At 44.1% G+C, this 26774-nt stretch overlaps 1 protein-coding gene across 10 annotated transcripts in view; it reads right to left on the reverse strand.

Annotated features, from left to right (window-relative positions):
• macf1a (microtubule actin crosslinking factor 1a) overlaps nucleotides 1–26774 on the reverse strand; it is a 231165-nt gene that overhangs the window by 63872 nt on the left and 140519 nt on the right. For 9 of the 10 annotated variants that reach the window (XM_085263536.1, XM_085263533.1, XM_085263535.1 and 6 more), the window contains 36 exons: nucleotides 25465–25619; nucleotides 24984–25110; nucleotides 24664–24847; nucleotides 24330–24496; nucleotides 23380–23558; nucleotides 23152–23290; nucleotides 22880–23073; nucleotides 22564–22723; nucleotides 22382–22465; nucleotides 22197–22304; nucleotides 21956–22054; nucleotides 21070–21192; nucleotides 20861–20952; nucleotides 20458–20593; nucleotides 11939–18085; nucleotides 11675–11830; nucleotides 11287–11502; nucleotides 11057–11200; nucleotides 10577–10864; nucleotides 9565–9714; nucleotides 9177–9410; nucleotides 8800–8979; nucleotides 8539–8712; nucleotides 8202–8369; nucleotides 6880–7071; nucleotides 6615–6788; nucleotides 6248–6371; nucleotides 5942–6141; nucleotides 5474–5791; nucleotides 5215–5381; nucleotides 3668–3824; nucleotides 3454–3565; nucleotides 2551–2613; nucleotides 1799–2037; nucleotides 1528–1657; nucleotides 262–461 (listed from right to left, as the gene is read on the reverse strand). In XM_085263536.1, coding sequence (XP_085119662.1) covers nucleotides 262–461; nucleotides 1528–1657; nucleotides 1799–2037; nucleotides 2551–2613; nucleotides 3454–3565; nucleotides 3668–3824; nucleotides 5215–5381; nucleotides 5474–5791; nucleotides 5942–6141; nucleotides 6248–6371; nucleotides 6615–6788; nucleotides 6880–7071; nucleotides 8202–8369; nucleotides 8539–8712; nucleotides 8800–8979; nucleotides 9177–9410; nucleotides 9565–9714; nucleotides 10577–10864; nucleotides 11057–11200; nucleotides 11287–11502; nucleotides 11675–11830; nucleotides 11939–18085; nucleotides 20458–20593; nucleotides 20861–20952; nucleotides 21070–21192; nucleotides 21956–22054; nucleotides 22197–22304; nucleotides 22382–22465; nucleotides 22564–22723; nucleotides 22880–23073; nucleotides 23152–23290; nucleotides 23380–23558; nucleotides 24330–24496; nucleotides 24664–24847; nucleotides 24984–25110; nucleotides 25465–25619 — 11880 coding nt within the window. The remainder of the gene's footprint in view (nucleotides 1–261; nucleotides 462–1527; nucleotides 1658–1798; nucleotides 2038–2550; nucleotides 2614–3453; nucleotides 3566–3667; nucleotides 3825–5214; nucleotides 5382–5473; nucleotides 5792–5941; nucleotides 6142–6247; nucleotides 6372–6614; nucleotides 6789–6879; nucleotides 7072–8201; nucleotides 8370–8538; nucleotides 8713–8799; nucleotides 8980–9176; nucleotides 9411–9564; nucleotides 9715–10576; nucleotides 10865–11056; nucleotides 11201–11286; nucleotides 11503–11674; nucleotides 11831–11938; nucleotides 18086–20457; nucleotides 20594–20860; nucleotides 20953–21069; nucleotides 21193–21955; nucleotides 22055–22196; nucleotides 22305–22381; nucleotides 22466–22563; nucleotides 22724–22879; nucleotides 23074–23151; nucleotides 23291–23379; nucleotides 23559–24329; nucleotides 24497–24663; nucleotides 24848–24983; nucleotides 25111–25464; nucleotides 25620–26774) is intronic. The other variant, XM_085263534.1, reaches the window with a different exon arrangement.

Raw genomic sequence — 26774 nt, forward strand, 5'->3', positions numbered from 1 at the left:
AATTCTTTTTACATTTTCTGCCACGTACTTGTAACCTGACACAGCAGATGGTTTGTTAGACAGAACCATCTGGGAACTTGTCCGTGTAAACTGTTGCGAAAAGAGCTGGCACTTTCAAAAATACTTGGCAGGTGATCTGTCTATCACCGTTCACCACGGGCAAACTTCAACCTATTAAATCAGCGAACCAGAAGATGAAGAGAAATTTGCACATAGGACCACATGGCCAACAGCACTTCCGGCTTTATAAGGTGAGCATACCTGTGCTTGCTGTTTCTGTGTGTTGAGCATGTTGGGGTCGATGCTCAGGGGTCCAAGAACGCTCATCATCAGCTCCTTCTCCCTCAGCCAAGGACCCAACTGATTGGCCGCTGAGGCAAAGCTGCCCAGCCTATCAGCGCACGTCTCGAGCTCAGTCTGCCTCTGAGCCGCGGTCTGATTAGCCGTTTGCCAGCGGGAGTCTGAGGAAGTAATCAAAGCAGACGTGAGAAAACTTCAGTCAAACTGTTGATGAACGTGTTTGTATATTCCTCATCTAAAAACTAACCAAAGGGAACAGATTGTTTAGGGAATATTTTTTCATTTAGCTGTGCAACATTACAGCTCAGTCATATTAGATTTTTCTTCCCCTGCCCCTCCTACCTCTTCTGTCTCCTTCACTGACTCATGTTCTGGGCATCCTGCAGTGCGTGTGTGTGTACTCGGTCCACATGGCTTTGAAAAGACTTTATGAAATATGAAATATAAAGGCCTCCTTCTTGGATTTCACCTTACATATTTCTGTCTCTGTTCGCTCATAGGGTAAAAATATCAAGTATTCGAGTGAACAAACAGCTCCGACAGGAACGCTTCCCACTCTCTCCCTGGACGGTATTGATTTCACCTTCTCGTCATCTCATATAAAAGTTATTACAAATTCTGAAGTAACGTGCAAGTTTCCTTCAGAGCCATTTTCAACTAAGCAAAAAAAAACGTCATCTTTTAAGGCCATTTAAAGAAGTCTGGAAAGATTACGTTTCCAGCACGGTCTACATCTACAGTCATCTGCATTTTTATCTGTTTCTTATTGTCCTCTCATATTTATCAAACTTGACATGAGGGAACATAAACTCCCTGACTGCTACGGGTATCACAAGTCATATTTCTCTAAATCAGCGTTTCTTTGTGTCAAGCCCCTCAGGCAGTGTTTGTTCTCTACATCACTGACTTGCATCTCCTCTGCGTGAATCGCTCAGGCTTTGACACAGTGCATCGTCTTCATAATGAATCTCTCCAAAAGTACTGCGCAGTGCAGTGCTCATTCCCGTTTCCTACACACAGGATTTACTTGGGGTGTACTGCACAGGTAAGTGCATACTTGGCAACTCATTGAGCATCCTTCATACATTTATTTTTTCATCCAACGGAAACACTCCCATCACATTATTTTAAAACTACGCTAAGCTCAGCCGTTCCCGTCTCTTGTCTCCATACTAGAGGCTTGTCCAGTCCTACATCACCTTTTCCGCCGTCACCTACAGCACATACCTATCTCTTGCAGCTGTTGTCTCCAGGTGTCTGCTTCTGGTGAATCTGGGTTTTCAGCAATCAGTTTCCTCAGCATGCTCTTCAGCTCCTCCACCTTTCCTGAGTGCTCGGCCAATTCTGACAGCAGGGCCTGCAGAAGAAAAACAACGTCTGCATATCAAAGCTATTCAATAAAGCAAACAAAACTTGGTTATAACAGACAACAGATGACTTTGCTGCATTTTTACCAAAGAAAAAAAGGCACCACAAAGCATTAGAGTCTATCCTTTACCTTGTTCTCCTGGGCCTGAGCTCGTACCACCTCCGGTTTGGAGGGAGAGGCGGTCTGTGCCTGTTTCAGGCTTTCCTCTCTGTCTGTCAGCCAGCTCTTAAGCTCTTCTGTGCCCTGCCTGGCCTTCTGCCTCAGCTCCAGCGAGGCCTGCTGCTGACCAAGACGCTCCTTTAACTCCCCGCCCAAAGCGTCATATCGACTGTTCACATCAGACACTGCTACCTGGAGCTCTGTCAGATCTGAGGGCCAAAAAAGGCATAAACCCCGAACATATTAGAAAACCCCGAATACACCAGAACAGAGAAAACTAGCAAACAGGCAAAATCTCAGAGCAAAAGGATAGGAAGACCCACAACTGTACATAAAGAGAAACTTTGGAGTGAAGCAGTGGAGACACCAGTATTTTTTTTAATGTAATAAATATACCTGCTGTGTTTTGGATGGACAGAAAGCCAGCAGTGACAGGACAGAGTGGGGGCACAGGAAAGGGTAAAACAGAGAACACTCTCTAAAAGCACCACTAATGTAGGTGGTGGTCAACTCTCTGAGGTTCATGTTAGACTCTCATTTTAACCATGTGGGGTCTGCTGCTTCTGACTACACAAAGGTTGTGCAGCGGCGTCTCGCTGGCCTTTGTGAATACGCGTGCTGCTGAGATGTTATATAATAAACAGCGAGTGAAAAGACACCACACGGTTAAGTCGGGCTTGATGGAGAAAAAGGACAGAGAGCGAGCTGGAGGGAGAGCTCACCTTTACAGGTGTGAATGCCATTGACACTGCTGGGACCTGCTGAGCCATTGATGTGAGGAGCACCTGGGAGAAAAACACACACAGCTGACTGAGTACAACATGCTCATGCAAACACCGTCGCACAAACATCAACGTGGCGAGCGACGAACCAACGGGTTTGAAAAAAGGTTCAGACACAGGTGCTCAACGGTACCAAAAACATCTGCCAGCGTGCAAACAATATCAGCACAGGATGCTCGGGAGGAAGTGAGGAACGCTGAGAGACAGACTTGGGAGAAAAAGACAGTCTGAACATGGACACAGGAATCTAATGTGTGTAACACACAGCAAGATAAACACTCACACCATTCGCCTACTTCTGTTTTGGTTTTATTTGACTTAACTATTAAGCTGTGTACACAAGAATCTCCAACCATGTAACCAGAGGGCAGAACACCTAGAAGTGAGTGGATACAAATGTTTCTGATGTGGTCCAAAGCCGGAGAAAATAACTGGAAAAGTCTGGGATTTAGTTTGTGGTTTTGTTGGGTTTCCCTGCAAAGTCTGCAGGTAACAAACTGTTTTAGAAGTTGGCAGCGCTCCCTGTTTCCTTCATTATTTAAACGTGCCGTCATAGCTTAGCTGTATCACAGGAATGTACCGCGACAGGTCTGATTATTAATACAGATTCATTACACTTGTTGTTTTTGTTGTCGCCTTCCTGCAGTTCTTAATTCATGATTTGTTTTTCATATCTGTTTACCTCAGGTCAAATTACTTTATAAATCCTCCGATGATTCCCCCCCGCCCACACCGTCTGTAATTCTCACTTAAAAGCGCTCTCATGCGTAAACAAAGTCATTTAAACTGAAGCAGAGTGTGAGAGTGCTTATTGATTGGCAGCTTCTGCATCCTCGTTCTTACCCGTTTTGGTCTGAGGAGCGGTGATATCGATGATGAGCGATTCCAGCTCGGAGCCCGTCTTGTTTAGCTCTTGAACTCGGGATCCCTGCGACTCCCAGTCGTGCAACAAGTCCTGAAGTCATAAAGCATTTTAAGGAGTCGTTTCAAGTAGCATGGATATATTTTTTTCCCATGATTCACATTGTATGAATCATTTACAGCCAAATTAATTAACCTTAAGCTGCTGAACTCTCCTCTGCAGGCCCTCGGTGTTGAGGTTGGCCTCTTTGGAGGGCAGCTGGTCCTGTGCTGTCTGAAGCCACCTGACGAGGGAGCTGGAGAGGCCGCGGAACTGGAGCAGCTGTTGCTCGCAGGCCTGAATGGCAGCAAACCTGTGTGTGGAAAAACAGACGATGAGGAAGGAAGACGACAACGTGAAGAAAACAAGTCGTAGACAGAGACCAGAAAACGTACGGAGAACCAGAGCAGGGAAAGTTCTGCTTAAAAAACACATTTTTTAATTTTCATTTTAATGTCAAGTAATCATGTGATCCATTACAGTATAAACAGTTACCCACTGTAATTTTTTAAAGACAGAAAAATGCCCAGACAAAACACTGCTGACATGAACCAGCCAAGGTCCAGCCTTGACCTCCCTCTGCGTATGTGATCTGTGTCGGGCTAAAGCTGGAAAAGTGCTGACTGCCTGCAGACAAAACAGCTCTGAGAAGACGTCTGGCATGGAGCAGTATCATTATCACGCTGCTATTTTCTCTCCCTCGGGATTCGAGGCTGGGAGTTATCTGAGCGGGCAGTTTATAGGACGGACAATGAGCCATGTGAACTCTGCTTATATTAGTACCCCGGTCAACACATCAGTTCACACTCATTTGAATACAGTAGGCTCACACAGAGAGACACAGTACTGTACCCCAGTACTGAGAAACATCACGTAAGATTAAAACAAACCCACATCCTACAGTACGTCGTATGAGTGCCGTTTAGCCACTATAAAATTAGAAATAATATGTTGATTTTACAGAAGGTTGACTGCCCCACCAATCTGAACTATAATCCAATAAATCTGCACCAGACTGATGGTATTTATAAATTCCCAACCCCCTGCTGACAGGCTTTAAGTGTGGCTGCTCACTGATACAACGTCAGGCCTTGTAGGCATAGCAACCGGTGCCTCGTGAAGGTTACAGATTTAGAAAACAAAATTTGGAAACCGCTCCACTCACACAGTAAGTGTTTTAAAAGTAGATAAAACTCAATCTTAGACGAATCAAACCACATCCTAGGTTTGCTCTGAATTCATCTCCAAGGTCGTCTCATTTGAAGTAAGTCTAGAACAGGCTGACATTTTTATGATTCACACATCTGGGAGCAAATGGTAAATAAAGGAGCCATGGCACTGTTCAGAGATTTGCATCTGGGGCCCTCTTGTGTATTTTATAGTGAACCTGGCAACTGATGAGACAGGAGCTGCATCATCCTCTTTTAGGAAACTTGCACACATGAATTTAAATTCTATATTATACTGTTATAAAAAAAAGTCTTAAATTACCAAGTTATCTAAATTTAAAGGGACATTAGCTGTAAAAGTTTCTGTTTTCTATGATTTTTATTACTCAAAAAACAAACAAACACCAAAAAAACCCCAAAAACCTGTGAGCATGAACTCTTTCCTTACAACACAGTTTGGGTCCCTTTAAAAACACTTATTCACATTTACAGCTGCACAACCTGAAAGTGCATTTTTCACATTGGTGTTTTTACCTTTCGTTTACATTTTCTTCCAGTTGGTTGAATTCATCAGTGACCTCTTTGACATTGTCCAATAAGCTTTGAGTATTACTGAAGGGTTTTGATTGGCTGAGCTCGGTGCCAAGGTTGCAGAAGGATTTCAGCTGCCCGGCTTCCTGTTCCAGCTCCGATCGGACCTCCTGAGAAAACACACACAGACAAAAATGTTGGACGGAGCCACCGTATGACCAATCCACTGACCTATTAATGAAAATCTGTCGACCCTGCTGACCTCAATGGTCTGCCTGTAGTCGTCCACACTGCGGTCCGGTTGACCGACAGGACTCAGAGCCTTCACTCGGCTCTGGGTGAAGACCTGGAGGTCTGACCCCAGCCGCTCGTAGCTCTCCAGCTTGGGCAGCAGCCCTTTGAGCTCAGCTTCCCTCTCAGCCTGGCTGGCCTGTGCTGCAGTGAAGCGCTGAGTCAGATCTTCTAAACTCCCCTGAAGGCCTGAAGCCGTGGAGGCGTCTGAGGTGTGAAGCAGTTTGGAAACAGAGTCTCGTGTTGCGTCCACACTGCCCTGCCGGGAGAGTAATTCCTGCCGAAGTTTCTGAACAAGAAAGATGAAAAAAAAGAGGTCCTTTTAGAGTAGGATGGATATTTATTATAACTATAAACCTACAAAATTCAGGCAATTTGTTTTCAGATGTTTTATACTTTGTGAAAAAATTCAGCATTTTTCTTTTGGTAATTATCCCACCTGGTTCTGAGTAAGGGCATCCTGTACAGCCTGTGCAGTGGGTTCAATTGGTCCAGGGCTCAGAGCCAGTTTGTCCAACCAGCTCAGCAGACCCTTGAGGCCCTCCTGGACGCTGACAGATTGGGCCACAGCTGTCTGCAGCTGCTCGGCCCGTTCTGAGACAGATGTGGAAAGGGAGTCGAATCTCTTCTCCAAGCCATCTAAAGAGAAAGTGTGCGAAACAAGTCAAGCTGTGAAAGAGCCCAAATAAAGGCTCTGTGGTCTGTGATTATAACTGAAGTCAACGTGTTTGGCAGATTAAATCACCTGCAGCACACAGGATGTCAACAGCTTTCAGGGAAGGAGATTCATCTGTGCTGACCAGATCTCTTCCTGCCCTCTTCACCTTCTCCAGCTGCACCGAGCGCTCTGCCAGCTCATCCTGAAGCAGCTGGAAATAGAGATACCCATAAAACCCATAAATATTTCCTATAATCCTCACAAATATTACAGCCTTTTTTCGTTGTCTGAAAAATTAAATTAATGTTTTTCATAATTTCTTTGCATGGTATACAGCTATGGAATGAAGACTGCAAACTAAGCCATGTTTTTGAATGTGTCTCAATTGCATAATTTCTCTTTTCTCTGTCATTTTGTGCTCATTAATGCAGGTGTTGGTCATTGCATGCTTCACCTGTACTTGTCGTAGTGTGTTCTGTAGGTTCTGCGGGTCTGTCTCTGCGCTGGCCTTCGCTATGCTTTGGTTCTGTTCCTGAGTGCTGAGCCAGGAGTGGAGGGAGACGACCTCATCCTGGTACTGCTGGTATCTCTCCAACAGGCCGGACAAACGGCTGCCCAACTCTGTTGACTGCACATAGCACACAAAGGTTTTTAAGCATATACATGAACCAAATGTGGCGTTTAGCACAGTTCCTAATGATTATCAGAACTTCCTTCACCTTGGTGTGTAGAGTGGTGTATCTGTGGTTGGCATCCTGTAGATTGTCAGTTACCAGCTGCTTGGTGCTCTCCAGAGATGCATCTGAACCACCACCTTGCTCCAGAGCTCCCTGAACAGAGTCCAGAACTTTCTGACCCGAGATGGAAACGAAGCGCAAGTCCGCCTTGTGGCAAATCACATCTTCGGCAAGCTGGAATTACAGATATATTTACAGGTCAATTGGGAATAAATTCACAGAGTTTAAGTGGAAAATATAATTTTAAGTTTTCATGGAAAGCACGATTATATCAGAAGGTCATCAGTTCAAATTTCAAGAATGGGTGGGAAAAACGTGTAAGGAAAACACATAAAACACTGTAAATGAGGTACCAGGGGACTCTTCATGAGTAAATTATCCTAAACTGGTAAAGTGGAATTTCCCTCCCCCTCCCACATGTGAGACTATATAAAAACATATGGATAACTTGAACTGGAGCGTGGAAACTTAGTCACCCATGGATAATTAAAGAAAAACAACAACAACAAAACATACATTAGAACAGTGATTTCAATCTGTGCCCAGCCCATTTACTTCAGTTCAAAGCAGCAAAAACCACGTTCGGCTAATTCATTCAAACTGCAGAGCCACAACGCCACAAGCAAACTTGTCTGCCTGGAGAATTTTCTGCTCAGTAGTAGATGCAGTACAGAGTTTGAACTTCTAAAGGTTTGCTTTTTCCTTCTTTTTTGAGAGGGAAAAAAGGCTTTACAGATGTGCAGCTCACCCAGTGGCATCACCACCTTGTCTCTATCTGCAGGACTGAGGTCAGCATCATGTGAAAAATTAATTTGATACAACAGCTCCCTCTTGTGGAGAAATACTGGCATCCCATTTGGAAACAGTCCATATGTATAAGTTTGTGATCTTCATGAGAAACTTCATATTGAAATATATAAAAGCGTTGAACATAACAGATGAAAACAGGTAAGGTTTTAATGCTGTAACATGTACTTTCTCCTAGACTTTTTAAAATTGATGCAACACACATACAAAAGGTTGGTTTTATTTTGAAAAGGCTTATTGTCTTAACTTTCACAGTGTAGATAATAACCCAACATGAAGACAAAGCTCAACTCTGCACCCCTGCCTGCTGAGCTCCGATGATTGTTCTCACAGTATTGTAAACGCTGGAGATGCTGTCACTCTAGTGTAAAAACTATGTCATAACATCATTTCCAAATTATCTTAAGCATTTTCTTTCTGTAAAAAACAAAAAACCTTTCATAATGAAGGAAACCATCTGTGTTAGCAACGACTGGCTGGACTCTACTTCCATGTACCTTTCTGTGCTCGTCTAGCCTGCCCTTAAGTCCTTGTGCATCTGTTTCTCCTTCGCCAAGAGAACGAAGATCCCGTTCACTTTGTTCCAGCCAGGTACCCAAACTTCCATGTTCCTGGAGGAATTTTGTCAGCTCATCTTTCAGAGCCTCAGACTTTCTCAGACGGTCCTACAAGATAAACGATACAGGAGAGGCAGTCAGTTACCACAGGGGCTAAACACAAATCACTAATTACCTCATTAAGTTGCAACTGAACAAAAAAGATATTCCTAGACAGTGCACATATTATGTATGGAGAATAGCACACTATTTATACACATATTTATACTTTTAGTACCTGGCAGCTCTTCAGTTTGTCCTGGTGCTGAGCCTGCAGCTGGTCCAGGGCAGCCCTGAGTCGCTGTTTCTCTTCAGGAGGAACTGTTGTGTCAGGCTGCTCCAAAAGGGACCGAGTCGACTGGGTGATCTGCAGCAGCTGTGCCTGCTGAGCCTGGAGCTGCTGAAGCTCCGCCTGGCAGAAAGATGATATCGGTCAGAACTCTGTAACATTGTAAGGCATTTAAATCAAAATGTGCCAAACATAGATCAGAGTTTTAACCTGTAGCATCTCAGTATGTGACATCACAGCGCCCTCTGGTGGTGAAAAAGGGGAATCAATAACATCCTGGGCTGCTGAAGATCCAGCTAGAGTCTTTCCAGGTTGGTTAAGGGTGGACAGTTCATTCAGGAGGGAGTCTATATGAGTTCGGGTCTCCTGTAGTTCCTCCACTGCTTTCGCCTGGAGAGGAGAAGACAGGAGCAGAGTGGAGGGTGGAAGACGTTAAATTAAAACCTAGTTGCTTTAAATGTCAGGTTTTAACTTTTAAAATGTCTTTAATGTATGAAAAAATATCTTCAGAAATGGGTAAAAATAGTTGTTTTAACAAGGGGATTTTTAAAATTCTGACAGATGTACGACCACATTGCTGCTCTTACCCTTTGTGTGTTCTGCTGCACAGTGTTATTAATGGCTGTGTCGAGCTCAGACAGCGTGGTGCTGGTTGAATCTGTCAGAGCACTGTACTGCTCCTTCATTCTTGTTAGCGCCGCCTGGAGGTTCTCCCTCTCCTCTGGGCTCAGGGTTTCGCCTTGCTCTGACAGGAGCTCCTCCACAGACCTGATGGCCTCAGCTATGCCCTCGCCTTTAGTGTGGAGGTCTTTCTGGACTTCCTGAAGACAGAAACAAAGAAATAGAAATATTCCGTTAAATATTAAGGATTTAAATGACTAAAATTTTTAATGATATAAGTGCGATATCCAGAATTACTGAGCTGAATCTTATACACAAAAACAAGAAAGATAGATTAATGTAGGACTTTCACACCTTTAGTTTCCTCTGCTTCTCCTGCAGGATATCCACATCACCTGACTCTGCTCCTGGTCTCTGACTGGCCAGCAGGCTGGCAGCTCCAGCCAACCACATGCTGAGGCCTTCCAGTTTCTGAGAGCACTCTGCTTTCTGCTGCTGAACCACCTGAGAGAAATGGAAGAGAGAAGGAAAAGCAAAGATCCAGAAAGAAAGAAAATGTGAGGAAAACTGATCCTGACCAAACCTCGTACGGACGAGTCCATCATAAACACTTCAGGAACGGCCCACTCGTGATTTTGTTTTACCATTTTTATACCTCTTAACAGAAGCACAGACTACTAAGATGCTATACGTTTGTAGTGCACATTGCCAAGCTTTGAGCAGATTGTGTCCAGAGTTCACACTTAAAACACACACAGAGGCAGACACACATACACATTTACATCAACGTGTCTGACAAGCAACAAACAAACAATACAAAGAGAAATCAAACAAGTATCTGTTTTATTTTTGCTGTTTTTCCTCTTTCTCCCAGGTATTCAGATGAGACAAGAGGAAAAACAGTGACGCGCTGTAGCCAGCAAGGCTTTACTTTACCGCCGTGACACAAGCGATTTTCTTCAGTGGCAATCTGGAACAGCAAGGCAAACAGGTTAATAATACACATGTTATAGAGACATGCAGAGGAGCAAACACACTTGCATAAAAAGTTTCGGTAGTAGAAGTGAGGGTGGTGATACTGTCAAGTAGCAAAGCATTTGCAAAAACAGCAGCAGTGGTCCGAGTACAAACCCGAGACGAGGAGATCAGGTCTGAGTCGATGTGTAATGGCACTACAAGCTGAAACTATGGTGGAGGTTAGCGAGATTATGTTGGGCTTTTCTAATCCGACACATCAGATTTCATGAAACATGAGCTTTTTTAGCATGATGACAGTTAACAGCATGGCAACAAACGATGTTAAATATGAAAGCTAACCGAGTGTTTGCGCAGCGTTTAAAACCATCTCAATCATCGTTTTCCAAACCTCTCTCTCCCTCGCACTCTGCCTCTCTTTCTCCTTCTCTTCTTCTTTCTCCTTCTCTTTGCACTGCCGCTCCTCTTCCCTGTCTCTCTGGGCTGAGAGGGCGTCGGCCCAGGCCTGGGCTTGACCGGAAGCTCTGTGGAAGGCCTTCTGCAGCTGCTGAAGCTGCCCCAGAAGATGCCTGCTTTGCTCAGGGGCCAGGTCCTGCGCCCGCTCTGAGATGAACACCTGAATGTCAAACACTACGTTGTTGACCTCGCTAGAGCGAGCCATCAGAGAGGACTGGAGCTCCTGAAGGAAAGTTTCACACAAACAAATGAATGCTCAGCAGAACAAATCAGTGAACCAGTGTCCCCACCCCTCCATATGATCCATGTTTACGATACCAAGCAATAATACTGCTAATTATTTAAATCCACAGGTTCAAAGCATGACAAATGTATATATGCTTATAATACAATTTATTCTTTCTAGAAAACTTGCCTTGCAAAGAGTCAGCTGCTGCGTGAGCTGATCTGAACCGTCATTTTTCTTCTCTTTCTCCATCTGAGTCTCTGTCTCTGTCAGCCAAGACAGCAAGCTCTCCACGTGTTGTCCCAGTGACTTCTGCTCAGCTGTGACTGCATCCTGAATGAAAAGTCGGAGCACCGTCAGTGATGCCTTTGTCTATTATATATGTGTGCTACCCTCTGTTATTTATCTGTTTCTGCTACCTTATAAGAGTCTCTGTGGTCTCGTAGACTTTGCAGAATGCCCTCAGAAAGAGCCCTGGCAGCCTCGTATCCTCGAGCCAAGCTCCGCCCATCCTTTTCCAGGGCCAATAGGAGTTGAGGAGGAACATTTTTCGGTTGGGGCTTCAGCAGTCGCTCAGCCGCCTCCGCCTCTTTGTTGATCTCAGGCTCCATGTCGCACAGTTCGAGGTCCAGAGTCTGCGAGACAGATTAGGAAAAGAAAACAAAAGTTTTCTTGATTCTTGATTAAGACACTAATCCTTAAACCGGCTGACCGGTTTGTCTCGCACGGAAAACAAATGCCAATCTAAGCTGCAAACCAAATTTAAGCATTAAAAGCAGTGTGCATGTTTGTGTGTGTGAATTTCACCTCAGTCTGTCTGATGATGTCCTCCAATGTGATGAGGCTGCGACCAACAGACTGCTGCTGCTGCTGCTTCAGTTGGACCTCGATGTGTCTAACCATGGAGAGCAGGGCCACCATTCGCTGGTCGTGCTCCAAGCATTCTTGACGCATCAATGATGACTGTGGGAAGAAAACAAAACACACTTTAAAGATGCTTTGACCAACCGAAGGGCTTTAAAATAAATAAATAAATAAAAATATTTATAACTTCACAAGTTTTCCTCTTGCCTTGCTAGTCACAGATGATGCTTCCTCTTTCTTTGACACCTGTTGGGGACTCTCGCTGGCGTCATCCTCTGCCCAGGTCTCAGTGGTGGTCTCAGACTGTGGGACTACAGGTGATCCAGACTCAGCTGCAGCATCTTCTGAGAGCAAAGCCGGCGTTTCTGAAGATTCAAGATGTTGCTGTTGGTTTTTTAAAGATTCTGATGCAGGAGTATCGGTGCCTTCTTCTTTGACTGGTTGGTGCTTTTTCTTCTTTCTGCCTTTGCCAGCTGTTTTATCAGGCTGTGGATCAGAAGCTGTGGGCTGAGCTGTGGACAGAGCAGCGGACAGAGCTGTGGACTGAGTCTCCACTTTGTGTCCATCGTGAGAAAGGTCAGCTTCGATCACACCTCCAGTGCCTGAATGGGATTTGTCTTTCCCGCCACTGATCTCTTCCGCTTGTACGATGTCCTGCACGTGATAACTGGGCCTCTGTGGTGAAGTTTGTTCAAGAGTCTCAACTGTTGGAATAATAATCGCAGGGGTCTCCACCTCAACTGTCTCTTCACCAGCCGAAGGTGAGAGGACATCCCTCGTTAGTGACCGACTCTCAGAATCTACCTTCTGCTCCTGAATCAAACCTGAGCTTTCCAAATCTGTTCTTTCCAGAGTGGATTTTGGGGTAATTTCTGTTGCAGTCACTTCCACTTTTTCCTTGCTCAGTGCCTTCTCAGTATCAGGCTCAGCTTTTTCAGCCACTTTCAGCCTCTTGGATCTTTTGCTCTTCTTACTTTGTTTACTAGGCTGGGCTTCTTTAGATTGGACCGATGCAGCTGTCTTAATATCTTTTTGTGTCTCTTCCATTCCAAAAGTTGCATCCTTTTCTTTTTCATTTGAAGAAACTTCCAGCGGTTCAGCCTCCGTGGTCTCCTCGACCAACGGTTTCTCCACAGGCAGATTTTCTTTGACTTCTCTCAGTTTCATTTTGTCCACCTTGACACTCATCTCTTCTTCTTTACTTTCTTCAGATAAACCATCGGATGTCTTGACAGTGTCTTCTTTTACAGCTCGACTCTCCACTCCATCCTCCTTAGCGTGCCGAGTTTGTGCCTTTACATCACTAACAGTTATACCTTTACCCTCCTTCTTCCCCACCTCCTTGCGCAGCGCCTGCAGCTCCTCAGCAGCCTGTTTCTCACTCACGCCTTTTTCAAACACCTTTTTAAGAATACTCTCTTTGGCCTTCAGGATCAAGGCCGCTTTCTCAGTGTCTGGCAGAGGGGATTTCTGAGGCAGCTCATGCTCTTTCCTTTCCTTCACCTCCTGAATGCTCTCTGGTTTTTCTGGTTGCTGAGCGACAGAATCCTTTTCTTCAGACTTCCCTTTCATCTCCTCTCTCTTATCAGCCTTTGCTGTAGCTGTTAATATTTTATTTGCCTCTTTCTCTGGTTCAGCGATTGGTTTTAAGGCTTCTTTCTGTCCCTGTCTCACCAAATTACTCTCAACCTCAAATTTCTCATCAGTCCTTATGCCTTCGATTTGCCCTTCAGAAGCTCCCTGACCATGAATCTGTGATTTCTTGTCTACGTCTTGTGACGCAAGCTCAACTGTAGTCGCATTAACAGCTCCAGACTTTCCTTCCATCTCCTCCTCAGTTTGATAAATTTGAGATGCATGCTTTATCTCTGAAGGGTGTGTTTCGCCCTCTGTCTCTTTACCTTTTCCCTTCTTTTTATTTTTCCTCTTCTTTTTGCTTTTGTTTTCTGACTCTTTGGAAGCAGATGTCAATGACTGTGCTGACTCTTCAGAACGAGTGCTGGTTTTGATCTCTAAATCTTCAACCTTTAAGGGCTTCGTTTTCTCCACCACTTGGACCTTCTCTCTTATGCCATCATCTTTCTGCACTGCCACATCCTTTTTAGATTCCTCTTCGCCCAAATTTGACACTTCATCACCCTCTTTGCTTTCCTTGTCATCTATAACCATTACTGCCACAGGACTCGTTGTCTTAGGCTTCAATCTTCCATCCTCGGGAACACGCTCTTTTCCCCCACCCTGCACAGGTTCCCCATTGACACCTGTTCTATCCTTTTCCTGTAAATCTTTGTCAGCATGATAGATTTGTGTCGGCTTGACTTCTACAGAATCTCTGATAATGCTTTTCCTTTGTTCATCATTTATTTGCAGTCTCTCATCTGCCTCCTGTTCAGGAAGACTCTGTGATTTAGTGGTGTCTTTCTGTGGTTCAATTTCTTTTATGGCTTGCTGGATTCTTTTCTCAACATTAGTTGCAAACTTAAATAAGATGTCCATGGACTCGTCCGGCTGCCTTGAAGTCTTTTCTTTCCCTGACTCAGGTTTGTCCACTTTGTCCTCATCTGCAATCGTGTCATATAACTTTAACTGATCTGAAAGTACAGATGTCAGTGTTTTCTCTTCATCTTGCACTGCTTCTCTCTTTGAAGGTGGAGATTTCGTGGGCTCCTCAGTGTTCACATCAGACCAGTTTGATGGACTGTCTGGACTTGATGCTGAAAATTTGATAGCAGGGCTGTACGTACTATCTGATGAGGCAACGGGTGTAGAGCTTTCTTCACCACCCTCTGTCTCTACCGACATCACTTTCTCCTGAATCTCCAAAGCCACATTGTTAGATATCAGTCCTAAAGCAGTTGCAACATTGAGACCTGAGACTCGTTGTCCAGTTGAAGGATCAACTAAGCCTCCTTTCAAAAACTGGTTTGTAGCTATTTCTGTGACCATATCATCTCCAACTAAACCTCTCTTAGAAGCTTCAGGCAGCGAGAGCCTTTCTCCAGTTCTGATATCAATGATCCCACCGCTGTCTGCCTGGCTTTGGAGAAGTCTAAATGCTGGAGCTGGATCAACTTTCTTTAATGCAACTGCTTCGGGAAGGGTCAGTGTTTCCTTTGATTGTTTATCCTGAACACCACGGAATGGTTTCACCTCCAAGAAGCGTTTACCTGTTTCAATATCTATCTTACCCTGGTTTACAAGTTCTGAATAGGGCACAATCCGTGCTGTTTGGGGGTCAAGAACTCCTTGAGTTACTGTAGGAGAAGCCATGACTTCACTGGCTTTGTTCTTATCTAGAAGACCCTTAGTAACAGCCTCTGTCAAAGTAAGTTTGATTCCAGTGTCAGGGTCTGAAATAGCTCCGGTTGATGCTTGGAAAACAAAAGCTTCTGGGCGATGTGAAGGACTGACTTTTCCTTGGTAGACCCACTCAAGTTCCTCTAACCCAGGAGCAACGGACCGATCTACTAGTCCTCTATCAACAGCATCAGAAACTGGAAGCCTCATGCCTGAAGGATGGTGAATTATACCACCTTCAGCCACTTGCCTAGCCAAGACCTGATAAGCTTCCTCTGGTCTAATTAAGCCTTTGTGAATAGCTTGTTCTATAGGAACTGGAGACTTGGACTCTGGGTCGAGAACACCTTCCATCTGAAGCTGCAAACTGGCTTTCTTGAGGAATGTTGAGGAATCTGCATCCTTTCCCTTGCATGCCTTCTCCAGTGCTACAAGTTCTTCTCTATGATCATCTTCAATCAGCCCCAGGTTTGCTGCTAGAGTCACAGAGACTTTCTTATCCCTACGCAGGTCAACAATCCCCCCAGATGCCACCTGGGCTTCCAGAAGTCGAGAGGCTGTGTTGGGATCAATCAACCCTGCCTGAGCTGCCTCCCTCACCCCACAGATCTGCCTTTTCTCCACATCAACAACCCCTGCAAGGGTTTTATCTGACTTTAGGACACCCCACATTAGATCTTCATCTAGTAAACCCTCCTGCATAACTTCCTCCATGGTAAGTGACTCCCCACTGCTGGCATCTAGGAAGCCCCCAAACAAACCGGCTTGAGCCATTAATTTAACAGCTGTATGGCCAGGAAGGACACCCTGGGCTACTGCCTCATCTGGCAGCAGCTTTTCCCCTTCTTCTGTCATTAGACCTCCCTGTTTGAGCTGCATGACCATCCTCTCCAGTTCAGCATCCTCTTCTTGCTTTTCCACTACTGCTTCAGAGATATCAACTTGTGGTTTAGCTTGCTTTGAGTCTGTCTCTTTTACAGCCATGTTTTGTTTTATAATTTCTGATTCAGCCTGGGAATCTTTTATACCTTTCCTTTCTTGGGATGCTGTTAATTTAACATCTTCATTTGGTTTTTCCCCTGGGACGAGCTCTTTGAATGTCTTCCTTTCAACATTATCCTCTGATTTGAGTGGTGCTGTGGCCATTTCAATAACTTCTGTTGCAGTTGTACTTCCACTGTCTCGCACAGGACTATCCATGGGTTGGTATTCAGTTTGTATTATTTCATTTGGGCTCTTTGTTATTTCATCGTTGAGGTATTTAGCTGAAGCTAAACTGTCCCAACTGGTCATTTCTTTCTTTTGTTCATCTACCTTTCCTCTTTTATCACCAGCAATTTCATATTTAGCTGAAATGGCTAAGTCTTCTTCTATGGGTTCTGATGGTTGCTGCAGTGATTTGTTGTTTCCTTCCCCATCATGCATTTCTTCTAGGCCACTTCTATCGTTAATCTCAAAATCCTTACTTGGTGTGACTAAACTGGAACTGTCGTTGACACCTTCACTCACTCCATTACCTGCCAAACTAATCTTTTCCCCCATTTCCAGTTTATCTAGCTTATCTGTAGCCACACTGCTTAGCGGCTCAACCTGACGAGCAGATTCTCCAGCAACCATGTCAGCGTCCTTGATCATTATCATTAGCTCAGGGTCAAGCAGCACGAGGCGCTTTCCAGAATGAGCATCTACATAGCTGTGAGTCATGAGGTGAAACAGCAGCTTGTGTTTGGCTTGTTCCTCAGGATCCTTCCCATTAGTTGATGTAGTTTCCCACACAAGGCCTGTGGGAGATGATGGAGGCAGGGGAGAGGATGGAGGAGAGGAGGAGCTAGTGGAACCCCAGCTGTGGCGGTTTAGAGATGGGTTACCTGACTGGGTCATGTTGGAAAGAACATCTGGTATGTGGATTTCTTTGAGAAAACTGACCGCACTGGGATCTAATTCATTTTCAGCAGTCCTGTTCAGGGGCAGCACCTGAAGGGTTTCTGGGTTGTACAAAGCCCCAATGGCATGTCGTTGTCTCAGGGTGCTCCTTGCTAGATCCCCCGAGATCACACCTTGTTGAACAGCCTCAGCAATGGGTAAAACCTCTCCAGTTTCAGGCCAGAGCAAGCCCATAAAAGTCCAGAGAGACTCAAGGACCAACAGAGCCAAACGAGGGGAGAGAAGGTCCCTGCGAATACTCTCTTCTAAGTCCAGGCGCTCTCCACTGAAAGGGTCTAGAATGCCCCCATTTTGCAGTTGACGTGCCAACATGGCACAGGCTAGATCCTGGTCCATAAGCCCATGGCGAACTGCTTCATCAACTGTCAGTCGATGGCCAGATCGTGGGTCTGCAATACCACCGGCAAAAAGCTGAGCTTCAAGAAGTCGTACGGTAACTTTCCGATCAATCAGTCCCTCCTGCACAGCACGGAAAATACCGACTTTTCTTCCAGAACGGAGGCAAACTGTTCCTCCAGGCTGCTGCTTGACAGGGAAGAGAAGAAGCCCTGAATCATCATCGAGAACACACTGGAGCTGCAGCTCACAGAGATTTACTTTTTCAGCTGTGTTTGGATCAATCAGCTCTCTGTGTTGTAGTCTCGACTGGAGCTTGGTAATAATTCTGGGAGACAAAAGTCTCTTGTCTTCTGCTTGCTCCAAACTCAACATTTTTCCAGTTGAATGTCTCAATCCTCCAGTGTTCATCTGGAGTTGGAGAATGCGAAGTCCCACTTCCTCTCTGATTAGCCCGGTCTCCATGGCTCTAACTATAGGCAAGGCATTTTCTTGTTGTTCATCACTCACAGTCTTGGTGTTTTCCACCAAATACAGGGCGCTCTCAAGCTCAGACAGGGACTGTCTGGTATGGCTGTCAATTAGGCCTCGAGTTAGAGCTTGCTCCAGTGAAAGTTTGACAGGAGAGTCAGGTTGAAGGAGCCCACCCATAATGAGCTGGGTCTCTAGCAGAACATGGCAGGTGTCCTGGTCAATAAGACCACGTTGAGCTGCTGGGAATACTGGGAATGTTTCCACTGTACTCAGGTCAATCACTCCAGCAATGGCAATCTCATTCTGCAAAAAGAAAGAAACCAAAATCCCAGTTGATATTCATTCTCTTTTCTTTATGACCTGGCAGTTTTAGCCAGCACGCATATTACGTAATGTTAATTTGTTATTATGTGACACTACACTATGACAGATCGTAGAATCAGGAAAAAAAAAGAGAAGAAAACCCACAACCACTTGCCACAAAACAGCTTATCCATGTTTAAAAATGCCACTATATATATTTCTGTTAGCAATTTGATAATTTATATTTTGAACTTGTTTTAATTTCTACTAAATTAAAAGGCATTTTAATACTTACCATCACTATTCTAGGACAAGCAGTAAGCATGCAACAAAGCATATTCCTAACAAAAATGCAGAAAGAAGCGCTAGATAAGGGGAAACAACAGCAGAAAAAGGAACACACAAGTATTCAGAAGTTGAGGAGAATAAGAAAAACTACACGAGAAAAACTTAAAGGCAACGGTAAGAGAGAAAGCGAGCGCTACTTACCGTTTGGGCCCGTCCTGCTGTGCACACACTAATGGGCCAGTTTATGGCTCGGCAGAGCGAGGCGCGACAGGTGAGAAGCTGGTTGTTAGCGTTCTGCATGCCACTCTTCATTCAGACTCCTAACACTGCTTTGACGTCAAAACCTCAAACTGACCTAATGTTAAACTGACTAAGGTACAAACTGAAACTATACTAAACCATGACTGATCAGTGAAAGCTGATCGGGAGTGGGGCAAATATGTGGCAAATAGTGATAAATAACAAATATTTATCAGTATTTCCACATTTCTGATAGTAAGTTTACCTGCTGATTTGCACAGATTATGATTATTATTGCAGATTTGTATCTTTAACTGCATCACACATTACATAATACATTTCCATGAGACTGGATGGCACTAAAACTAACCATGCAGCTGCTCTAACCTGCAATCACAAAATAGACTAATGATGTTTATCAAAGTCCTGTTTTGCTTTGTTTTCTGATCCTTGGATGTCCACAACTCTCCGTTGGCAGCTGTTAGTGATTTTCAAGCAAAATGCTGGTTTAAAAGTTTCACACATTAATAGTATGCATTAGAACAAACACAAAAACGTCATTCTCTCTCACACACACTCTTGTGATCTGGACACAACATGCTCAAATGGTGACGTTGTTTTTTTTGTTTTTGCATAGCTGGCCTTTGGTGCACTTACACTCTAAAATACAAAAGTGACTTCTTGAAAAGTTCTACTTTACCTTTTAGTGAGCATTTTTAGTAAAACCATAAAACATTTACACAAAAATCAACTATGAGTGCAACTGTTAAAAACTAGGAAGTGTCATAAATGAGAGCTTCAAACCTGAAATTCTCTCACACATCCAGGGATGATGTAATGTATTTCAAATGAAGGGGAGGAACACTTGTATGAGAGTGTGAGGGCTGGGAATGTGTGATTCCCCTTGGATGACTGTACATCTACATGGGGTAAACGTATGCAGAAAAATGCTAAAAAGCAATGCTGACTTTATGCAGTGGCATTTCACCACCGTATAAAGAAAAGTAACAGTTTACTTTTTCGATGCTGGGATGACATAAAAATGTGGATGTACCTTTTTTTGACAGTTTCTAAGAATGAAAAGCAAAGCTCTACAGCTTTCCCCTCACTAGCGTCACCTGGGAAGCTCTGATCTAGTGCGGCACCACTAAGGCCGTGTATTAACCATGTTAGCAGCTCAGCAGATGTATTTTCTGATGATAATGATGATGACGGTGACAATGAGGATGATAAAAATCAGGGTTGGTGATAGTTAATGACATGAATGCAGGCTTTTATATGATAATGTGAGAGTGGATCACTCCATGCTGAGGCCCAGTTCAGACGGTGTATTCCAGTTGTTTTCTGTCCTTTTGACATTTCCCTTTAACACCCATATATTGATTAATGAGCTGCAGAGGTTTCTTATACCAAAAACAAAACACTGCAGTGTATTCTAGATGTATAAATTATTTTAGCAACCCTTATTTCTCCAGTGATGACCAAAAAGATGGTCATCCTGGTAGAAATGGTTATTACAGAGGATCTGAATACACATCTGAACAGGATCCGTCGGTGTTTGTTAAACCAAACCAAGTCAATGAGTGACATTCGTCAAGACTGGTGATGTTTTTCAGAAATGCAAATCGGTGAACACACAACATGCTGAACAACATAGATGATAATTTGCTGGCCCACATATAAACTCACGCTTCGCTCGCAAAGATATTCAGACTCAAGGAACATTTTATAAAAATACCTTTGTGGTTATTTTTGTTTAAGCTCGCATAAGCAGAATACATGTTTGCCATAAATCTGCAGACACCCTTCTCCCCGCTCGGCCGACCCCAGCCAAACCGATCTACCTTTCTTTCCTCCTCTTTGGCCAGTTGCTGCTCCAGCTGCTGCAGCTGTTGGGTGGAGCTGTCGCACAGCTGGTTGTAGGTGGTCTTCAGCTCGTCCAGCTGAGCCTCCACGTGTGCCCGCTCCTCTGGGGACAACCTACAGAAGAAAAAAGGGACAAGGTTAACAGGTGTAGTTAGGTGTTTAACATTAGTCTGCATGTGTGTTGGAAAGATGCTTTACAGTGGCTTTGACATAAAATTTATAATGTGATTGTTTGAAGTTGGCAGTTATCATCATCTAATCCTAACTTCTATTTACCCGCTGGTTGCTACAGAAGTGGCCCCTGTGGTGCGTGCACTGCTGGCTGGGAGGACAATTTAAAAATCACTGCTCTCTGTGAGGAGTCCATGCATGTTAACTTACTTGCTGGCCTGTTTCGACAGAAGGAAGACCTGTGTGCTCCTTATAGCTTCAGCCACCTGATCTTTCTTGGCTGCTAGCTGTTCATTGATGGCCTGCAGAAAAAAACAGATGAAGAATCTATTTGACAACATAACAACCTTCATGTACCACTAAACGAGGTACCAACATAACAGTCTCCTTCGCATTCATTGCATATGTATAAACAGTACCTGTTGAGCAGCCAGAGAAGACTCGGCGTTGGGGCCACCAGCGCGTCCCTGGAGGCCTTTGACCCAGCCCAGAAGGTCTGAAACCTGCCCCACCCTGGCCTGTTTCTCCTCCTCCACCTCTTTCTGCACAGATAGAGGCAAGAAAGCAAAAATTAATGACACTAAACAGTAGATTTCACATAAGATCCCTTTTTGTCAATTCACCTGTGCAGCACATACAGTATGAGATATCACACCTCTGTGTCTCCTGACCAAAGACGCCTCTATTCACAACTTTCAGGCAGATGACCTGTGATGACATATCACAGGCACCACCTGCAGACATACACCCTTCTCATCACAAACATCCCTCAGTTCTTATACAGGTTTTGACACGGTACTCTCTGCCTGTGGTGTCGCGTCACCTCCTCCGGAGGCTTCTGATAACTGCACCTTGCATGTTAACTCTAGACACCCAGTATGGGGATGCATTGTGAGCGGTTTGGACTGCAGTGCCAGCTGCACATCAATTATTTGGAGCTGCTAGCTGCTTTTCCAGCTTTCAAGCATTTCTGCCCAGTTCTGATAGACCAGTATGTCCTGGACAGAACAATTAAATCTACACTTCCCAGTTAAAGTTTTCTCACTTTCTGTTGTTATGTTGCAGTGTTGCTTCTCTGTGTTGCCTGCCGAGAGGTCAGATTTGATAGCCAGATCTCTGCTAGTCTGGTGGCAATACTCAAAAGCATAGGAGCTTCATCCACTCAGGGAACAGAAGTTATAATAGCAACTCTTCGATTCAGTGAGCTACAGCAACCACAAGTAGTGTCTAAGTAAATTAAACAGTTAATAATAGATGACCGCTGTGTAAAGCAAGAAAGTCACTGAAAGAGAATCAAAGTGTCACCTCCTCCTCCTCCAGTCTTCTCAGAGCATCGCTGATGTACTTCACATGCTGGGTTGTTAAGGTCACTAAGGCTGTGTAGCGTGTGCGCAAGTCCATGAACTGAAGAGATAATAAAAACCCCAAACAAACATCACTAACTGCGGGATATTAGATTCAGACAAATACAAAACACACAAACTTTATTTACTTAAAACAATAAAGCTCCTGCAATGATCACGATGGTAAACAGTTATCCAATTACCTCCTGAGTGATAGCGTCAGAGGAAGAGAGCATCCTTCTCCTCTTGACAGGTGATTTGTGCATCGACTCTACAAAGGCTCTGAATGTCATCAGCTGTAGTTCATAATCCTACAAGATAAAAGCACGAGAGGAATCAAGTTTCCTGCGTACCTTCACTCCGAGACACGTCTGTCACGGTTTCTCACCTTCACTGAGGCACAGTATTGTTTGGAATGAGTCTGGCACTCGTCTAGTTTGGTCTGATTCTGTTCGATCTCAGCTACCAAGGCCTGGAAAGAAAAACAATCAGAATTTATAAATGTTTAGGCTCAAGTCGTTTTTCTCATCTGGACACATGTTGTAAGTCAGAGGATTCAGCGGCACTAACAGTCTGCTGGGCCAGTTGTTCCGACAGCGCTTTGCTGTCCATCTGTCCCGGCTGTGTGTTTTCTTGTCTCTCCGTCGTCTCTTCGATCCACTTGATCAAAGCGGAGTGGCCGTCTCTGTACTGCTGCAGGGAGGAGCCCAGAGCTTCAAGATCCGCTCGTCTGCAGAAAAAAAGAAAACTACCTTCAGATCCTTTTCCACACTAACGTCCTGATAAGTTCAGCATCCAGTTAGTTTTTCTAAGCAGATCGTTACATCGTTTGTCACAACACACATGAATCGTGCTCCTCCTTTTCTTTTTAGGCATCTTCTCTCACCGTGTCTCCATCTGTCTTTTGATTCCACTCCATCTTTCTGTTATCTGATTGGCTTTGTCCTGGTAGCGCTCGAGCTCAGGGCTGCGGTCCGGGTGGAGCCTGTTGAGCTTAGATCCCGCCTCTTTGGCCTGACGTACCTCCACCTGCAGAGACTGGAAGACTCCTTCCTGCTCACCAAGCTCAGCCTGCCACTTCTGAAAGTTAGAGGTTAGAGGGTCAGAGGTTCATCTTTATAGAGACATGAGAGGACTTTATGTGATGGTGAGGCTTACCCCCAGTTGATCTCTGAGGTTCTGAATGGCTGTTGTGTCAGCAGGAACAATGTCTTCCTCACTTAGTCTGTTCTCGTACTTCCTGACTTGGCTCTCTGCTTCATCCAGGCTACGGATCAGGACATCCACTGTTTTTAACCTAAAGATGTAAAAGGACAACAAATCGTATCATCTGGGGAAACAAAAAGAACAGAGAAGTTTCACATGACTTCTAAAAATCTAACTAACTTTTCAAGGTAGACAGCTGAGAGGTTGTGCAGTTTGTCCATCTTCTCCACAGCGTGATTGAGCTCCGACCGGAGGACAGGAACGCTGGACGAGGTGGGCTTCTCCTCGAAGAACTTAACGCAGCGATGAGACACGTCACCCAAACTGGAGCGCAGGCTGTCCAGCTCAGACTGCAGCTTCTGCATAAAAAGGAACCATCTTTATTTTTAAACTACATGGTGACAATCTTTAAAATTAAAATAAAAACTGCTTTGCTTCATCAAAATAGCTTCCTCTGTGGTAAATGTTTCGAAACTTCCAGACCACAGCCATACTACTCAATACCAGTTGTAATCATCATCGCTTATTTGCTTATTTATAAGGAACCCCAATAGCTTCCACAACAGTGGTTGCTAAATGTTTGCTCAAATAAAATATTACTCAATAAAGTGGATGCAAAATAGCGTCTTACATCCACAGTCAGGTTTTACTATTGTGAAAATATAAACATAAATATCAATAACATTGAGACAAAATACACAAATTTCCATTATTGCCCTCTTACAATATTTACAGTAATTAAAAGCTGCCTAAATAGACTTTTAAGTGTTTTTTGAAATTATGAATAGAAGCCAATTCTCTAAATGCATAAGGCTATTTATTTCGCTTAAAAGATGCTTTAAATATATATATTATATATATTTATTATAAATATATTTTTGGCCGCCTTATTCTGGACTAACTGAAGTCTGTTAAGATCTGTCTTGTTAGCTGCTCACCAAAAAGGCTGACTTGTATGATGAGTATTTGCTGTGATATTTCTTGGTTAATCCAAAAACAAATCTATCAATGGACGAGCGCTTCTTCCTCTGGCTTTATAGACAACGACAACAATATACTGCAAAAAACCCTCAGTTCTTTATAACATGGGTAATAACTGTGTGCAAGCAGCAGATGGAGCTCAAACTCACCTCCTGCTCTCTAATCTGGACCGTGTTGTCAGCACCATCACCTGACAACAGGATGGGAGGCGGAGTCTCAATACTTCTCATCAGTCTCTGCTCAGCCTCGTTAATACAAAGGGTGATGTTCTGCAGCTCTGACAGGTACGACCGAGAGACTGACTCATCCTTCTCCACTGGAGAAAAATAAAAGATGAGGAACGAGGTGGATTATTTTCATTAACAGATTAAGACGGTCATTTTGAGATACGCAGAGCTATTATTTGCATCAGTTTGACTGGTCAGAGGTCAGCAAGAGATTAACTAAATGTATCCGTGTGTGAGCCCGTCCATCTTCACTCACCGGTCTCCATGTTGAGCAGCAGGTCCTGGCAGTGTTGCTGGGCCTGCTGAACGTCCTTCTCGAGCTCTCGTCTTTCGGCCGGCGTGAACAGCGAGCTCTCTTTGCTGTCTGACAGAAAGTCGGCCATCTGGGACTCCAGGTGATTGAGGACGTGCTCCCGCTCTGATGGAGACTGACTCTGAACCTGAAAGGTGAGACAAGGAGGGAGAAGATAAATATAACGGAAGAGAAGAAAAGAACCACAAATTGAAATCATCACGGCGAGAGAATAAAATCCAAATTCATAGCCGTCACATTTAAATGCATGGAGAGGATCTCACCGTGTCCAAGTTCCACCCAGATACAGTCTTGATGTCTTTGAGCAGGTAGTGCCACGATACCACACTCTTCATGTTCACATGGAGCTGATGCCACAGGGACATGACCTTCTGGTACAGCTGCTCAGCTCTGTAGACAAAACACAAGGAACATGAACATTAGTCTCTAAAATACTAAACAAAATAGATTCAGATTAAAAGGACGTCATTTTATAAACCAAGCTCAAGCTCAACAGTCAGATAATCTCTAGGAAACAGTTTCTTAGGATTTTGGACTGATGTGAAGGCCGAACTTTCCTACTCTGTAGTGCTTCCTGAAGTCTACGGCCTCGCTACGCTACGTATTGTGGAAAATTGTGGCTTTTGTGCATTAAAGACTTAAAGAAAATCAACTATAAAAAAGTAAATAATCAGCACAGTGCTATCCACAACAAATGTTTAATACATTCGCAACACCAATGCACGTTTCCAGTACGTGGCTCACCTGCTGGCTGTGTCGATGGCCTCCTGGTTTGGAGGCGGGACGGTGAAACACACCGAGGGGACCATGGCTTCGTTCCCCGTCGGACTGATCACTTTCCACTTGGTCCTCTGAGAGTTGTCCTGCAGCACACACTCCTCTCCTCGGCTTATCGTGATCTGAGAGTATGAGGCGAGGCGCAGGGAAGGACAGATGAGAGCGGAAATGGAGGTTATGAAAATGATGTTGGAAATGATGTAGAGAACAGGGTTGACAGCAAGAGAGAATATTAAGAGAAAGATTCACAAAGCGAGGGAGTTGCAAAAGATGATGGAGAAAGAATGGAAGGAGAAATGCCCAGAAGAAAGCAAGGGAGGAGGAAAAAAGGGGGAAAAAACGCGTAAATCAAAAGCAAACAGCAAAAAAACTCATAATGCAACACAAAATGCAAAAATTCATGGACTTCATGAAATTAGCAGGAGCCCTAACATGACGTGATATTAGAGAAGCTGAGCGAGGACAATGCCATGTGGTGTGAAAGCTGCTTTGCACCAGTAAAGGCTTTTATTGTGAAAGCAGCAAATATATTCCAAACTCAAAGCGAAACTTCCTAAAACCTGAGCTGGGTTTGAATAATTTAACGAGGAAATAAACATTAGTGACACGTTATCTGCAGGAAACCCAGCAGAGGATATAAACAGAAGACAAACGAGTTTGGCTTTAAATTTCAGCGTTAGGGCTGCACAGCCATCCCCACCCGCCACCCTCTCTCACCCCTTCCCTGCACACACACACATACAACCATAATGCAAAGCTGTGCACAAACACTTAATACATGAAGATATATTGAAACGGAAATGTTATTTTCTGACTGACTGAATGAGCCTGAGGGGCACAGACGGGTTAAATTCAGTTCAGTTCAGCGATTACCACCTGCTCTTATCAACTGATCTCAGTCTGACACAAATCTGTGACTAAACATACGAAACTAAACTGATTCTGCATAAATATATGAAATCTGCAGAATTTTTTTTTTTTCTGTTTGTATCAATCATATCTGAGCTGGATTTTACTGCATAAAGATAAACATCTATGCAAAAGAGTGACGCATTTTCCAAAAGACAATCTCCAAACCACTGGGTATTGTCTGACAACAATGCATCCAGCATTTTGGCAGCCTATTAAAAAGCATGTGCATTCAGACACAATAACCTGTACACAGAACAGGAAGTCTTGGCCCGGGTAGCAGCTGGCTATACCGGAAACACCGAATCATTTGCAGTAATTCCCAGAGGCTAAGTTAGTACTTGGTTACTGATTTACAGATTGTTGCC

The sequence above is a fragment of the Mchenga conophoros genome, linkage group LG22 (genome assembly GCF_057382185.1).
Source record: "Mchenga conophoros isolate Kocher_MC1m ecotype Shallow Benthic linkage group LG22, M_conophoros_male_GT1.1, whole genome shotgun sequence".
Taxonomy (NCBI): Eukaryota; Metazoa; Chordata; class Actinopteri; order Cichliformes; family Cichlidae; genus Mchenga; species Mchenga conophoros.